The following is a 15,962-nucleotide window of genomic DNA, read 5'->3' as shown; positions in this document are numbered from 1 at the left end:
AGAGAAATTCAGTAGTATTACTTTATCAATCCTCCCCAAATTAAACTACAGATTCATGCAATTCCAATCAAGATCCTAGCAGGGCTTTTGTTTGTGGGGGAAGGAAGCAGGGTAATTGACAATCATATATAATTGCAAAAAGCCTAAAATGACTTTAGACACATGAAAGAGAACAAAAAAAGTCAGAGGTCTTAATATTACCACCACACATAAAAACTAATTATAAAGCTATAAGCAAGAATAAACAGATAATGGAAAAGAAGAGCGAGCCCTATAAGACCTACAGATACAGTCACCTGATTTATGACAAAAGCATCACTACAGTTCAGTGGGGACAGAATGGTCTTTTCAAGGAATGATGCTGGGACAATGTGATACACATAAGAAAGGAATGAACCTGGATCCTGCAACATTAACAAAAATTAACACTGGATGAATCATATACCTAACATGTGAAAGGTAAAACAAAAATTTCTTTTTTTTTTTTTAAGATTTTATTTATTTGACAGAGAGAGACACAGCGAGAGAGGGAACACAAGCAGGAAGAGTGTGAAATGGAGAAGCAGGCTTCCCGCTGAGCAGGGAGCCCAATGTGGGGCTCGATCTCAGAACCCTGAGATCATGACCTGAGCCGAAGGCAGACGCTTAACGACTGAGCCACTCAGGTGCCCCAAAACAAAAATTTCTAAAGGAAAACAGAAAAATATCTTCAGGCGCTTAAAGTAAGCAAAGCATTCTTAAATAGAACATTTCAATAAAGCATTAACCATTACAAAATGGTAAGTCAGACTTCATTAAAATTAAGAACTATTCACCAAAGAATAATATTAACAGAGTGCTAAGCCAAGGTACAGACATGAGAAAATATGTGCAATACAAATACCCAAAATGTGCTTCAATCCAGAAAATATAATGAATTTTAAAAATCAGTAAAAAAAAACAAAACAAAACAGCCCATGAAAAATAAAAGGCACTTTATAAAGAGGATATCCAAAGGTTCAATAAGCATATGAAAAGTGGCTCAACATCATTAGTCAGGGAAATTCAAGTTAAAACTACCACAGGATACTATTACCTACCTATCTACTGAAAAGGGAAATATTAACCACATCTAGCAATATCAGCAATTGGAATGCTCAAAATTTACTGGTGGGAACATCAAATGGACAACCATTTTAGAAGACTGTCTGACAGGATCTACTAGAGTAAACATACATATCCCTTATCACCCACTGAAAGACATAGGTAAGGACAGACACAGCAGCATTACTCATGATAGCCAAAACCTAGAAATAATCCAAATACCATCAAGTGTATATTCATAAGATGAAATGGAAAAATTATGGCTACATGTAACAACTAAATGAGTCCCGCACACAACGCTGAATGAAAGTACCAGATACAAAAGAACAGTCCGTTTACATGATGTTCAAAAACAGGCAAAACTAGAAAGAAGTGACAGAAGTCAGAATAGTGCTTCTCCTTTTTATCTGAAGTAGGGAGAAATCAAAGAGAAAGTCATGGGGAGGCAACTAGGTTACTGGCAATGTTCTGTATCTTGGTATAGGTGGCAGCTAAAAAGGCATATATGTAAGTAAAAATGTAATGAATGGTATTTTTAAGACTTTTATACTCTACCCTTTGTGAATTATATACTATGAAAGAAAACACACGCTATCTCTTAAGACTCTACTTCCTATAAAGTTTATCTTTTATTTTTCCCTTTTAGTTTGACAAGGTATTTTTCTTCTTGATGAAGAATATGAAATCATCAGTATCCATTTGACCTTAGAATTAAATTATCTTAACTCTCATATGGCAAACTTCAAGAAAGGGGATAAAAAGCACCATCTTTCTCCAATGATTACAGCAAAAAGCAGGCTTAGCTTGCATAATCCAACTACTTTATGCCACTAGATAATCTTTTTAAGCAGGAACATCAAAAAGTTGTTATAATAAAAGATCAAAATGAAGAAAAAATTATAGTAAAATAAGCTTCTGTTAAATCGACATCAAAAAGCCCCTTTGACACTTTCTCTGGAGCACAGAGGAAACTATAGTAAACTGAATACAGTAATTACATGTTTTTCTGTGTTTTAACATCAATAAGAATAAAGTACATGGTGATCATTACATGTTTGTCATTGCAGATAACCAGAGCCAGCTAAAAGGACATTCTGTTGATTCAGGCATCAGTAACTATTTCAAAAAACACTAAATAACCATTAAAATTCTGGATATGAGTTACCTACGTGGTAGCTAAGAAAAATAAAGAAAAACCACATAAATCCTCTCTACAACAGAGTTAACACCATTATGACAAAATGTTTGAAACACTCTTTAGCTCTCTTACATCAACACCATGTAAAAGACAGTATTCTCAACATTGTTTTAAATCGAGGAAATTTATAATCAACAATTTAAGAAGCTTTGAAGCAGTGTAGTAGCAGATCCTAAATTAGTATTAAACTTCCTCAGTCTCCCTAATCACAATACAACATATTTTAAATCTTGAAAATGAAAGATACATGGTGAGTTTAAAGACAAGACAAATAAAATGGAGCTTAACCCCTGCCTTCATCTAGTATAATGAAGGATTCTAATTCAGGACTCATGTAAGAAAGGAGAGAATTTACCTGCCAAGCTGGAACAGATGTTGAGTTGGACATGACTGTTTTTTGCAGCTCTTCAAGGACAGCATCTGGGAGAGGGTTTTGTGACTCCAGGAGTGGTTTACACTGAACTTGTCTCAAAAGTAAGATAATAGCTGGCTGATCAGGGTTATTTTTTAAATTCTAAAAATTAAACCCCAAATAGAAATATATCAAATAGATTCTTGAATGTTAAGTGGCAATTAAGTATTCCCCATGTTGGAAAAAAAAAATCTGAATTTAATCTTTTCTTAATAAAATACAAAGAACTGCAAAAGTAAAATAAATAAAACAATGAACATCTTGAGAATATCAAACTCCACATTTAAATTAAAATTGATAATACTATTATTGTAGTTTTTAATTCATTTATTTTAGTTTGTCCCTTTGACTTGTTTTATTCTTAGGTGATATCCTGAAAAACTTAAGTTCTGAATGTAAATAGGTGAATTCAGAAGACATAAAATTAACAGTGAAAGCTAACACTATTCCTTATCGGAAGAAACTATACAGGAAGAGCTATAAGCCATAGTTTTGTTTTTTTTTCCTTTTTCAATCTCTTTACAAAGATATTCATTAGATGTCCTTCTCTCTAGGCACAGACTTCCTAAACACTGTAAGAGAAATGACCCATTTACCCATTTCCCTAAGCCATTATTTATACACAAACATACACATATAGAATTACATATATGCATATGTATCTCCTCCTATATATATATATATATATCTCGAAGAAGTTTAAGAAAGTTCTCTAAACAAGTCTTCCACTGTTTTAAACATTTCTTTCTTTATTGCTGGTCCCTCAATAACATACTTTATTTTTTTAATTAAGTCATAGTCTTAAATATATGTGATTGCTTTCTTCTAAGAAATTGGCACAAAAAAAATGGTCAGATTCATAAAAGTATCCCTTATTCTGTAGGAGAGAGCATAGCAACTGTCAGTTGCTTATTAAACACTTACTGCATAATACTAATCTGTCCTGAATTTAGATGGAATTTCTTAAATAAGAGAGAAAATTTATTACTCTGCTTTTCAGAGAATTCAAACACCAAAGGGATCTTCAAGGATCCATTCTTCCTTCTCTGTAAAATTCATCTCCTCCCACACCCCCTTGCCCCCCCAAAAAAACTTCTAGAAAGAAAATACAATCTCGACTTGGTAAGCATTTATGAAAAAAGATGCTTTCAGAAGAAGTAATGTTTAAAACCCACATTATCCATTCAATTATTTTTGAGTAAGTTTATGAAACTGATTCATTCACTGAATACATATTTATTGAGCCCCTACTATGTGTTAGGCAAGGTGCTAAGGATTTACACACAGAGCCTACAATCCAGGTATGTACAAGGTAACTACTAAGTAGCTCCAGTTGCCCACTTACTCCTCATTGTCTTTCTATGTGGTTCAGAGCTTTAGAGATGCCAGAAAATACAGCATTCTGAAGGTAGTAACCAGAAATCAAAAGGAAATACGGCCTCCATAATGGTATTCTCCCCAACAAAGACCTATTAAGTCCTTGAGTCCTAGAGTCAGACAAATATGAGTTCAAATGGCAACTCAATCATTTTCTAGCTGTGAACTCTTGTGCAAATTACTTACCCTCTCTAAGCCTTAGTTTACTCATTTATAAAAAGGGGATAATAGTATTTATGCCATATATTCTTGGGAAGTTCAAAAACAAACTGCTAAGTGTACTGACAGGCTTATAGGAAGTACTCAATAAATGCTGGGTGGTATCATCATCATCACTATCATCACCACCACCATCATATGCCCTTTAAATACTGTGCATTCCATGTTTAATGTTATCTTCTAAGTAGGATAAGAATCCATAAGTCTCAATGCTCAATTTCATAATAATACCTTTGTGCAGAGGGCTTCAGCTTCAGATATTCTTCCTGTGTCTATTAGACCAGTGACAGCTTGGGAGAGAGACCACTTTTCAAGAGATTGGTTATAATCCTTAAGGAATTCTTTGTCTTTAACTGTTAACAAAAATGTTAATGTTACTTTCTTCTGCAATTTATAATGTGTTCTCAGAGGAGTAATCAGTTGCTAAGAAGTATTACAATTAGACTTATCATGCATATACGATTTTTAAAACTTAAATGTATTATAGGAATACCACAGACCATTCTAGTATGTGCCAGGTTTCTGAAAAGTTTCATGGCTGGAATATTTGTGGTTGAATAACTTAAAACTTTATAGACTTGTGTTTTACATAAAAAATCACTTTATCTACAGTAAAACTAAAAATAATTCATTGAAAAAATTAAATACTGTGACATACTGACATACGATAAATTACACATATGCACATATTCAAACTCTACAACCTGAAGACTTGACATGAGCATATATCTATGAACCATCACTACCATCAAGATAATGAACATATTCATCATCATGAAGATTTTCACCCTACCCCTTTGTAATCACTTCTGTCCCCAACATACCTCTCCTCTTACTGTCTGTCCCAGGCAACCACTAATTATTTTCAGACACAATGGATCATTTTGCATTTTCTAAAATTTCACATAAATGGAATCATAAAGTATAGTATATAGTTTTGTCTAGCACCTTTACAACTATAAACATGGTAAATTACATTTCCAGATGTAAAGCGACTTTACATTCCTAGGATAAACCCACTTGATCATGATGTATTGTTACCTTTTTTATGTGTTGTTGGATTTGAATTGCTACAGTTTATTATGAATTTCTGTATTTGTAGTTCCACAGTATTCCTGTTAAAAGTCTTTGCCTGGTTTTGGTGACAGGATAATGCTGGCCTCAGAAAAGAAGAATACCAACTTTTCTATTTTCAGGAAGGGTTTGTATAGAACCGGTATTATTTCTTCCTTAAATGTTTGGGAGAATTCCTCAATGAAGCCATCTGGTCCTGGAGTTTTCTTTGTGGGAAGATTTTTAACTATAAATTCAGTGTCTTTAACAGATACAAAGCTGTTTAGTTTATCTACTTCTTCTTAAGTGAGCTTTGTGTCTTTTAAGGAATTTGTCCATTTCATCCAAATTGCCAAATTTAATAGTGTAAACTGTTCCCAAGGTCCTCTGATTAGCCTTTAAATAGCTATACTGATGTACCCTCTTTCATTCCTGATGTCTGGCTAGAGGCTTATCAATTCTACTGATCTTCTCAAAGAACTAGTTTTCACTTTTGTTGATTTTCTGTTTTCTATTTCACTGATCGCTACCTTTTATTACTTCTTTTCTTCTGCTTACTTTGAGTATAAGTTCTTCTTCCCTTTTCTAGTTCTTAAGGAGAAGCCGAGATCACTGATTTGAAGGCTTTATTTTCTAATGTAGACATTTGATGCTATAAATTTCCTGTAAGCAGTGCTTTAATAGCACTGTAGAACTTTGAAATGTTTTTTTTTTTCCTTCTCATTCAGTTCAAAATATTTTCTAACTTCCCTTCTGAACTGGATTATTTAGAAGTATGTTATTTAGTTTCTAAATATTTGGGAATTTTCCAGACATTTTTCTGTTACTGGTTTTTAACTTAATTCTATTATATTAGGACAATATGCTTTATATATTATTTGAAGCCTTTTAAATTTATTTCGAACATTTTATGGCCCATAAGATATGTAGGTAGATGTTCTGTGTTCACTTGACAATGCTGTTATAAAGAAGTATTCCATAAATGCCAATTAGGTCAATTTAGTTGACAGTGTTGTTCAAGTCTTTATTATATCTTTACTGATTTTTTTGTTCAGTTGTTCTGTCAATTATCGAAAGAAGAGTACTAAATCTCTAACTATATAATTGTGGATTTGTCTGTCCCTCCTTTCAATTCTGTAAGTTTTTGCTTCATACATTTTCCCACAAGCTTCTTTTTTTCTACCTATTTTATTTTGAAATACAATGCAGATTGTATGTGTTTTGAAGCTGTTACTTAGTGCCTAAAGGCTTAGCACTGTTATGTCCTCTCGATGAATTGATTCCATTATGAAATGACATTCCTTATCATCAGCAATACCTTTGCTCTAAAATCCAGTTTGTCTGAAATTAGCATTGCCACTCCAATTTTCTTTTGATTAGTGTTGGCATGGTATATGTTTTTCCAACCTTTTACTTTTTAGGCTATTTTTGTCTTTATATTTAAATATACATTTATATTTCATCTATGTTTCTTTTAGGCATATATAGTTGGCTCTTGCTTTTTTATTCAATCTGACAGTTTCTGCCTTTTAACTGGGGTGTTTAGACCGTTTAACTTGACTATTGACGTGGTTGGGCTTAACTCCAATGTGTTACTTGTTTTCTGTTTGTCTTATCTAAGTCTTTGTTCCCTTTCCTCATCTTTGAATTATTTTTTTTACAATTTCCTTTTGTCTACCTTGGTGGCTTATTAGCTATAACTTTATTTATTTAGTATCTACTTTACATTTTTAAGCATTCATCTTTAACCTGCCACAGTCTACCTTTAAGTAATATTATACCACTTCACTTACAGTATAAAAATTTTACAACAGAATATTTCTGTTTCCCCTCCTGTTCTTTGTGCTATTGTTGTAATATGTGCTTTAAAGAGTCAATTACATTTTAAAGAGATTTCTAGCATGTCATCTGTGGATCTGTTTCTATTGATTATCTCATTATGGTGGTACTTTTCTACCTCTTTGCATGCCTATTAAGTTTTAACTGGATACCAGACATTGTAAATTTTACCTTGTTGAATGCTGAATATTTTTGTATTCCTGTAATGTTCTTGAGCTTTGTTCTGTAGGCAGTTAAGCCTCTAGAAAATGATTTCATCTTTTCAAGGATTGTTTTTAAGCTTTGTCAGATGAGATCATTCAGCCTTTAGTGTAGAGCTAATTATGCCCACTACCTTCTTGCAATATCCTTCTGAGTACTTTACACTGAATTCATTATGTATAAAATGTTTTTCTAAACTTACTTGAAGCAGAAACAGCAGATAACAGTGCCAAGTACAAATCCATTCTCTTTGGCTGAGTGTTGTTCACTAGAGCCAGTTTATCATCAGCATGACAGGCTGCCATTAGCCCAGCCCAGACAGCAGGATCACCTAAACATAAGGAATATAGTTAGAAGGCTTGTTGATATCAACATATTGCTGAAAAACTATCAAAAATGAGAGTAAGAGTTTATAAATACCAAAAAATTAAGTTAAAAATAAATTGTATCTCTAGAAAAAATCCATTTTCTTAAAAGAAACTAATTTATACTTCTTTTCAGAAGACACATTACTATATTCATCCTTCAAGATTTGCCTTTTTCTCAAAATACTGCAGAGGACAAGAAATACCCTATTAAGTTCTTCCATGGCTGGTTAGCTCAGTTGCCTAGAGTACTGTGCTACTGTGGAAAAGTCGATTATATTCACTTTCATCGGACACCAAGGGCAAGTCTCAAGGAGACAGAGTCATCATTCAAACCCTGTATTAAAGGTTCAATCATAGGAAAAGCAAGATAATACTATTTCTCAGTTTTTAAGAAAATTTCGAGCCAAAGGAAAAGCTCAAGACAACTCCATTTACCTATGTTCTAACAGCCAAGCATGAAAGTCATTTTATCATTCCAAGTAAAGCAATTCTATGATTATATATATCCCTTCATTGATTTGATCTTTCCTTCTTTCCTTCACACCTTGACAGCAGCTTCAGGGGAGAGGGGGAAGCAGTGGACTGAGGTGGTAATGATAAAGATTATGCATATAGAGGCCTCTTTTTTAAAAAGGTAGTTGTAAAAAGAAGGTGAAAAAGAATTTAGAAATTAGAAGATTTTTATTTTTTGGTCTTCTGTAAATCATATTTTGCAGGTTAATATTTGCATGGTCAATATCTTAGGCCTGCTATGCTTAAAAAAACAAATAATTTTGGGGTCCCTGGATGGTTCAGTTGGTGGAGCATACAACTCTTGATCTCAAGGTTGGGAGTTTGAGCCCCACATTGGGTGTAGAGATTACTTAAAAATAAAATCTTCCAGGGCGCCTGGGTGGCTCAATCGGTTGGGCAACTGCCTTCGGCTCAGGCCATGATCCTGGAGTTCCGGGATCGAGTCCCGCATCGGGCTCCCTGCTCAGCAGGGAGTCTGTTTCTCCCTCCGACCCTCCCCCCTCTCATGCTCTATCTCATTCTCTCTCTCAAAAAAAAAAAAAAAAAAACTTAAAAAAAAAATTAAATCTTCCAAAAAAAACCCCCAAACAAACAAAAAAACAATTTTAAAATCCCACAGGGATGCTAGTTAACAATATAGTCATTTATTTTATTTTATTTTTTTAAGATTTTATTTATTTATTTGACAGAGAGATGGAGAGAGCAGGGCAGGGGGAGCTGCAGGCAGAGGGAGAAGCAGACTCTGTGCTGAGCAGGGAGCCCGATGTGGAGCTCAATCCCAGGACCCACCTGAGCCAAAGGCAGACACTTAACCAACTGAGCCACCCAGGTGCCCCAACAATATAGTCATTTAAACAAAAATTTTAGCTTAAGTTTTATATTTTTTCTTATCTAATTGTTCCCTGCAATATATATCCTCTATCAAATGTCTGAAATGTATGTCTACTTCACTTACAGAGGATCAGTATTACTGCTAATAGTACAGGAATCATTAGAAACCTTAGGCAGATAAAAAAATTTTTACAAAAAAATTAAATGCCTATCTCCATAATATACAATAATTTCTGCCCAAGACAATGACTACCTTATTTCAAACAACAAAAGACATAATCACACTCCAGAATAAGGAAATGGGAACCATTCCTTAGAATTCCTGAGATCTGATTATTGTATAATGAAAGACACGTGACTGTTTTAGACCCGGGTTTCAGCTCTAACAATGCCATGAATTAAATGTGTGCCAGCTTTCCCTTTGGGACTCATTTTTCTATAAAACAAGGCAAGTGAACTAGATGATGGCGCAGGTGTCATCAGGCCTAAAACCCAAAATTCCAAATGAAGTGGACTCAGTTTCTGAGTATGAACTTATTTCTAAGATTAAGTGAAGAAATCCTTTAGGGATTTTTGGGTATAGTTTTAATTTCAGGAGGGAGGAAATGGATATCAGCTGGCAGTAATTTCTTCTGTCACAATTCAAAAGAATTACTGCTTTCATTAACTCTTCCATAAATAATCAGCAACTCAAATTCCCTATGAAACCAAGTGATAATATAAATATATGTATATACTATGAACCTAAAATTTTTTAAATATAATTTGCTAAAAATACCTTTTAATATCATAGAAGCATTGACCTAGCAGAAATTGGATTTTTTTTTATTTAATTCTAAATTCTTGGGATTATATTTAAATTTCTGAAAAGACTCCTTTGAATATCATATATCAAAACTATACTTTGATATAGTTCTACAAGTTTACAAGGATAAAAATCTGCAAGGATTAGGTATATAGCTACTATACATAACTACAATTATATTTACTTTCACTGGACTCCAAAAACAAGTCTCACAGAGGCACTCATCTTCATTACTCAGTCCCCTTTTCAAGCATCTTATATGATGATTCTAATTCCTTGAGTATGTATTTCTCCAGATAATATGGGAAAATAAGAAGATCATTACAGAAGACCTTATCTGGGCAATCTCACCTTTCTAAAGTTTATGCCACTCACACAATCAAAAGCTAACAGATCTTTTATCATTCTATATCCATGGTAAAAATCCTCGAGAGTAATTCTATCTAATACTATCTTGAACTAACCTCTAAAAATCAAAAACTTATCCAATGTATAACAAAGACAATTCCAAATGTTTAGGGTCTCTTTTTGTTCTATTACATAAATGAAACAAAGAATAAACAACAAGATGTTGGTCTGTTTACTTGTTTTATAAAATAATCTCTGATTTATTAAATATTTTGTGGTTTAGTTAGGATCTTTACAATTTACTTTGAAGAGAACATTGGACTTATTTTGTACAATTTGTTTCCTAACAGTCCCTAGCCAAAAACAAAAGTTTTCTGATTTAACAAATGTTTGAAGTACTCTGCAGGAAAAAAAATATTTAATTCTGTATCTCATATTAAAAATACTATTCTGTAAAAATACACACTGATAGGTATTCCAGTCCTCTAGCAATGATAATGGAAGTATACTGATGTGGTCATAGATACTTCCTCAGTGATCAATGTGATCAAAGACACAAAGAAGGGCTAGCTCAGGTGAGGCCATCACCTTGACATTCCAACAGTTACTCCAGAAAACATATCTCCACTCTTTAAGGAGCTAACTACCCATAAAAATAACTAAAATAACTAAATATGTTCATTAAATAATTTAGTAGCTATAGGTAAACCTCAGTGAAGCAGACTATGGAAAGCAAAAATAAAACTACTTCTTGAAAATACACAATTCAGAGTTTCAATAAAGAGTAATAAAGTATCTTTATGCAGATACTTTATTAAGTATAAGCAGGCTGAAAGAAGCAGCCTGCTTCAAGAATTATCTCTTAATTATCAGCAGTCAAATACAAGATAATCAAATAATATGCAAAAGTTAGAATATTTTCTTAAAATTCCTTTACTTCATGAAATGCAAACTCTGTGCCTATAGGTCACAAATGCAAGACCAGAAGAATCTGAATTAATGAAATGGATTATATTATATTCACCTGGAGAAAGAAGAGCTGCTTTCTGAATGGTCTTTAGTGCAATATTTTTTTCAGTTTCTGAACTGCTTCCCATAGCTAACTGATTTACTGCAGTGTACAGTAATGCCTTCTGCATAAAAGAAAAAGAGTGTTAGCCAATTATCTTTATAGCTCCATGACTTTCAAACTGACTAAAAAAAGGACCATATTAGGTATGATATAACTTCCTAAACCTAGGAAGAAAAATTATTTTATTGTTTCATCAATAATATTATTTAACAAGTAGGAAATTTCCTTTGTACTGGAGAAAACTAACCTTTCCATGATTTGAGTCCAAAATATGAGCCACATTTCCTGCTATAGCACCTCCCTATAAGAGAAAATATTTAGATAAATGTATAAACTTTCACAAATAAAAATTAACACTGATAAAAATCTTTCCACCACATTATTTGAAAAGTTCAGTTCTATCACATTCACAACTTCCAAATTCCTGAAGTATCAAATGATTACTGCTTTAAGAGGTGTTTAGTATTTTGTTAAGTTTAGTATTTTTATAAAAATCTTTTCTACTACAATCATTTCAACTCTACTCTTTTAAAATATTCATTAATGGTGCAAAAGTTACACAATTTTACACCAAACACAAGTACATATTTCCTAACAATATAAAAGAATGTAAAAGAAAGACTGAACGAGAAAGAGAAGCAGAATCCCCAAATTTATTTTAGGATTAACATGGTTTACTCCATGAAAATATGGTATTTTAAAAATTTCTGTAGTTCCTAGTAAAATGAATAGCCAGAGCACCTTGAAGCAAATCACTGCTTCAATAATCAACTCAAAACTGAAAATGAAAAAAATATATACATCATAATTTTTGTAAAGTAAGTTTGAAATCCTTAATTTTTAAATTCAGTTAGACATTTTACCTGGAAAAGAAAGTGAATTATGAGAATGATTTCATTTTAATTCAGAAGTATATTGTTCTCCTAATTTTATACTGGAACTGTATCAGAAATGTTTTGTACATCATATTTAGCATATAAAGAATGCTAAAAAGTAACCTTTAAAAATATGTTAATATAAAACAAATAGAAGATGGATTAAAAAGAAAACAGAAAATTTGGCAGAGTAGAAGGAGGATTCAGGAGTTAGATCTGGGATGATCTATCACCACAAATACTAACTGTGGTTTTGCACAAGTTATTTATTCTCTATGTCTCAAGTGTTCTCTATAAAATGGACATTAATTGCAGCTACTTCATGTGGTTGTTGGGATTAAATGACAAAATATATACAATAGTTGGCACATAAGTACTTCATTCTAGTATCTGATAATGATGCTCTTCTAGGTTCTTTGAAATACCATGTGCAAAAATGAGTAGGAATAACAAAATCAGACCCACAGAGACTTCAGACAGTGGAATTATTAGATATAATAAGTGTTCAAAACATAATTAGCTACTACCATTATGTTTACCCACTAATTAAGCAACTATGAAAGGACATAGTAACCACAGAAATTAACAAAATACTTTACAGACCTCTAAAAATATCTGGCCATTATGAACGAAAATATATAATCCCTTTTATAGAACATCAATGACTTCATATTGAGATTCACATTTTTAGATTTTAGACATTAGCAATGTTCTAGTTCTTATTTTCTTATCTTTGAAGAGCTTTTAAATAAAAATATCTTTTGGGATCCAAAAAACACAACAGTTACTTCTTCCTAAATGGCAACATTATAAACATAACCTAATCACACAGCCATTAACATAATCTGTATGTATTAAAAAAAAGTCTACCTACTTCTTTGTATCTTTCATAACGCCCAGAACAGTACAATAGCACATGAAAGAAACTCGGTGTACTACTTATCAAATGACTAATGGAAAATCTGGTTAAATAACAGAACTCCTTTGCTATATTAGTTATTTCCCAGAATGATAATGCTAATATTCTAAAAACGATATTACTGACTACATCACAAGTTATTTTATCTTTTCGCCAGAATTTAGAACATTACTCACCTTTGCACTTCGGTGAGTATACTGAGCAACTACTCGGGACAACAGAGACCAAAGAGCAGGATCAGCTGGGTTACTATAGAGATCATCAAAAGCAAAAGGCTTAGAGATGGGAGTCACTTTAAACCACGAAAAGTAAAAACAACCAACATTTTATTTAGAACCTAAGTTCAAAATCTTGTATACATCTAAAACAATATATTAATTATCTATGTGTGAATGAAAGTGCCTTAATTTTCAGCAAACATATCTTCTATATACACCAAGAGTCCTTATGAAAATAAGAAGGAAAAATCAGCAATATGATAATTACAAAGCCTAATCTAATTAATTAAGATCTAATTAAGAAAAGCTAAGGAAATTTAGTATGTTGTGTTCAAGGAAAACACAGAGATGAAAATTGCAAAAGGAAAATAAACTTCATTTAGAACACTTTACTGCTGGGGTGCCTGAGTGGCTCAGTTGGTTAAGTGTCTGACTCTTGGTTTTGGCTTGGTTCGTGATCTCAGGGTCATGTGATCGAGCCCCGCATGGGGCTCCATGCTCAGCACAGAGTCTGCTTGAGTTTCTCTCCCGCTGCCCCTCCCACCATTCATGCATGCATGCACTCTCTAAAAAAATAAATCTTAAAAAAAAAACCACTTTACTGCTGAAAATAAAACAAATAACCACTACTGCTAATAGTAAGAGCTTTCTATTTTCTAAATTTTGAAGACATTAGTGAATGTTTGAGTGGCCAAAAAATTCCTAAAACCATTAAGCTGAACAGTATCAAATAAACAGACCATATCACTAACTTGAGAATAAGTAAGGACTTTTGTATTAAAATGAGGTTCAGGCCTTAACTAATTGGATAAGTACAAAATTTCTGTTCTCTTACCTCCTTATCAACTGAATTTTTAAAAAAATCTTTATAGATGAAATAATGTGTATAGTCAGCTACCTGGTCCTAAGTGCAATTTCATAAAACTACATTCTGGTTTACAAAAATATATACTTCCCTCATTTTATATTCTTAATAAGGTCCAAATGTCAAAGATTAGCTCATCAAGTATAATTACTCCAGGTTCACAAGTACAGAATTTACCTGTGAACAGCTTTAGATGCTTGTCTCTGCACTGCCACACTGCGGCCTTGCAGTGCATAAATCGCTGAAGTAAGAAGGCACTTTGGATAATCATTGTCTTTCTGTTTGATGTGCTTCAGTAATTCATTAAGTGCCGCTTTTGACAGGGTAGCATCCTGCATTGTCAATCCGAGAGCACACAGGGCTTGAAGGCTTTCTGTGGTTGGTTCCTTTAAGATAGAGCTGTAAATATTTTAAATTGTCTATTAGCCATAGTACAGTAGTCTGTAACTATTAAAACATTTTCAACATTTAGTAAAATGTAAAATGTAAAATTTTAACATTTGGTAAAATGTTAAAAAAGCAATTTACTTAAGGATTCACCAAACTAAGCCCAGCTTTAAGATAAATATAAAACAGATTCCTTGGCTTCTAGGGACAGCAATTTCCCTAAATATCTAAAGCAGTTAAAAATACCAAGGGCCTTTCTTTTCTGTTCATTATATCTAAGTTTTAGATACAAATATAAATAGTGTTTTGGGCCCTGGCTTTTAGAAAAATAACTAACCATATAGCCCTATAAATAACCACAGATATCACAGGCTATTATTTTACTAATTTATTCCAAAAACATAGAAATAGTTACAAGTTATATTGGTATATTTTTTTAAAGCTTTAGTTTTAAATGAACTTTATTTTATCAAGTTAACTAGAAAAATAAAGAGGAAAAAATCTCTTTGGGGACGAAAGAGGCCAAAAAATAAGCCAGTCAGAACCCCCTTCATTAAAATTTTAAGATCCTACTAGATCAGGTGATCAAATACTCTTTTAAACAAATAAATAATACACACAGAGTATAGGATGGTTTTGCAGGACTGGATGGATCCAGAGCTAAAAATTAAGCCATGATCTCCACCTATGATTGTCAGTTCACAACCAGGTCAGTCCAATCCCTTTTGTTCAACAAAAAGTTCCTAAAACATTAAAAACTTCATTTTACATTGTTCCAATTTGTAATCCAATGCTTAAGTATAATCTGGTCATGTTAAGTGTTGATGTCAACTATACATACCATTTAAATAGCAATGTCTTGGCTACATCCATTTTTCCTTGTTTATACTCCGTTATTGCCAGAGCTGTCAAGATATGGGCTTTGTCTTGCTCTGATTCAACAATAGACAAGGCTCTCTCATAGGCTATTACACAGAGTTGGAAACAAAAACAAAACGATATAAACACAATCCTGATTGACAAACAGTGAAATTTCTCCCTTTCTAATCCTATTTTTTAAAAGGTCTAACTAAATTATATCTTATTGTTTCCTTATTTTCAAGTGGATGGAAAAAAATTTTAAATAATCTAACCTGGTTTAGCTGATCCAAGGTGGTCCTGGGGATATCATTAGGATTATTATGAGACATTCCCTAACTTCTTTTTTTTTTATTATTATGTTATGTTAATCACCATACACTACATCATTAGTTTTTGATGTAGTGTTCCATGATTCATTGTTTGCATATAATACCCAGTGCTCCATGCAGAACGTGTCCTCTTTAATACCCATCACAAGGCTAACCCATCCCCCCTCCCCAGAACCCTCAGTTTGTTTT

At 32.8% G+C, this 15,962-nt stretch overlaps 1 protein-coding gene across 6 annotated transcripts in view; it reads right to left on the bottom strand.

Moving 5' to 3' along the window:
• Positions 1–15,962, bottom strand: part of SKIC3 (SKI3 subunit of superkiller complex) — a 156,554-nt gene that overhangs the window by 14,849 nt on the left and 125,743 nt on the right. For all 6 annotated transcript variants that reach the window (XM_081826536.1, XM_081826537.1, XM_031035077.2 and 3 more), the window contains 8 exons: positions 15,425–15,548; positions 14,374–14,595; positions 13,290–13,362; positions 11,567–11,620; positions 11,272–11,380; positions 7,585–7,713; positions 4,521–4,642; positions 2,637–2,795 (listed from right to left, as the gene is read on the bottom strand). In XM_081826536.1, coding sequence (XP_081682662.1) covers positions 2,637–2,795; positions 4,521–4,642; positions 7,585–7,713; positions 11,272–11,380; positions 11,567–11,620; positions 13,290–13,362; positions 14,374–14,595; positions 15,425–15,548 — 992 coding nt within the window. The remainder of the gene's footprint in view (positions 1–2,636; positions 2,796–4,520; positions 4,643–7,584; positions 7,714–11,271; positions 11,381–11,566; positions 11,621–13,289; positions 13,363–14,373; positions 14,596–15,424; positions 15,549–15,962) is intronic.

This window comes from Leptonychotes weddellii, chromosome 7, assembly GCF_054177405.1.
Source record: "Leptonychotes weddellii isolate Sample4059 chromosome 7, ASM5417740v2, whole genome shotgun sequence".
Lineage (NCBI taxonomy): Eukaryota > Metazoa > Chordata > Mammalia > Carnivora > Phocidae > Leptonychotes > Leptonychotes weddellii.
This window is presented reverse-complemented; position numbering and strand designations above follow the sequence as displayed.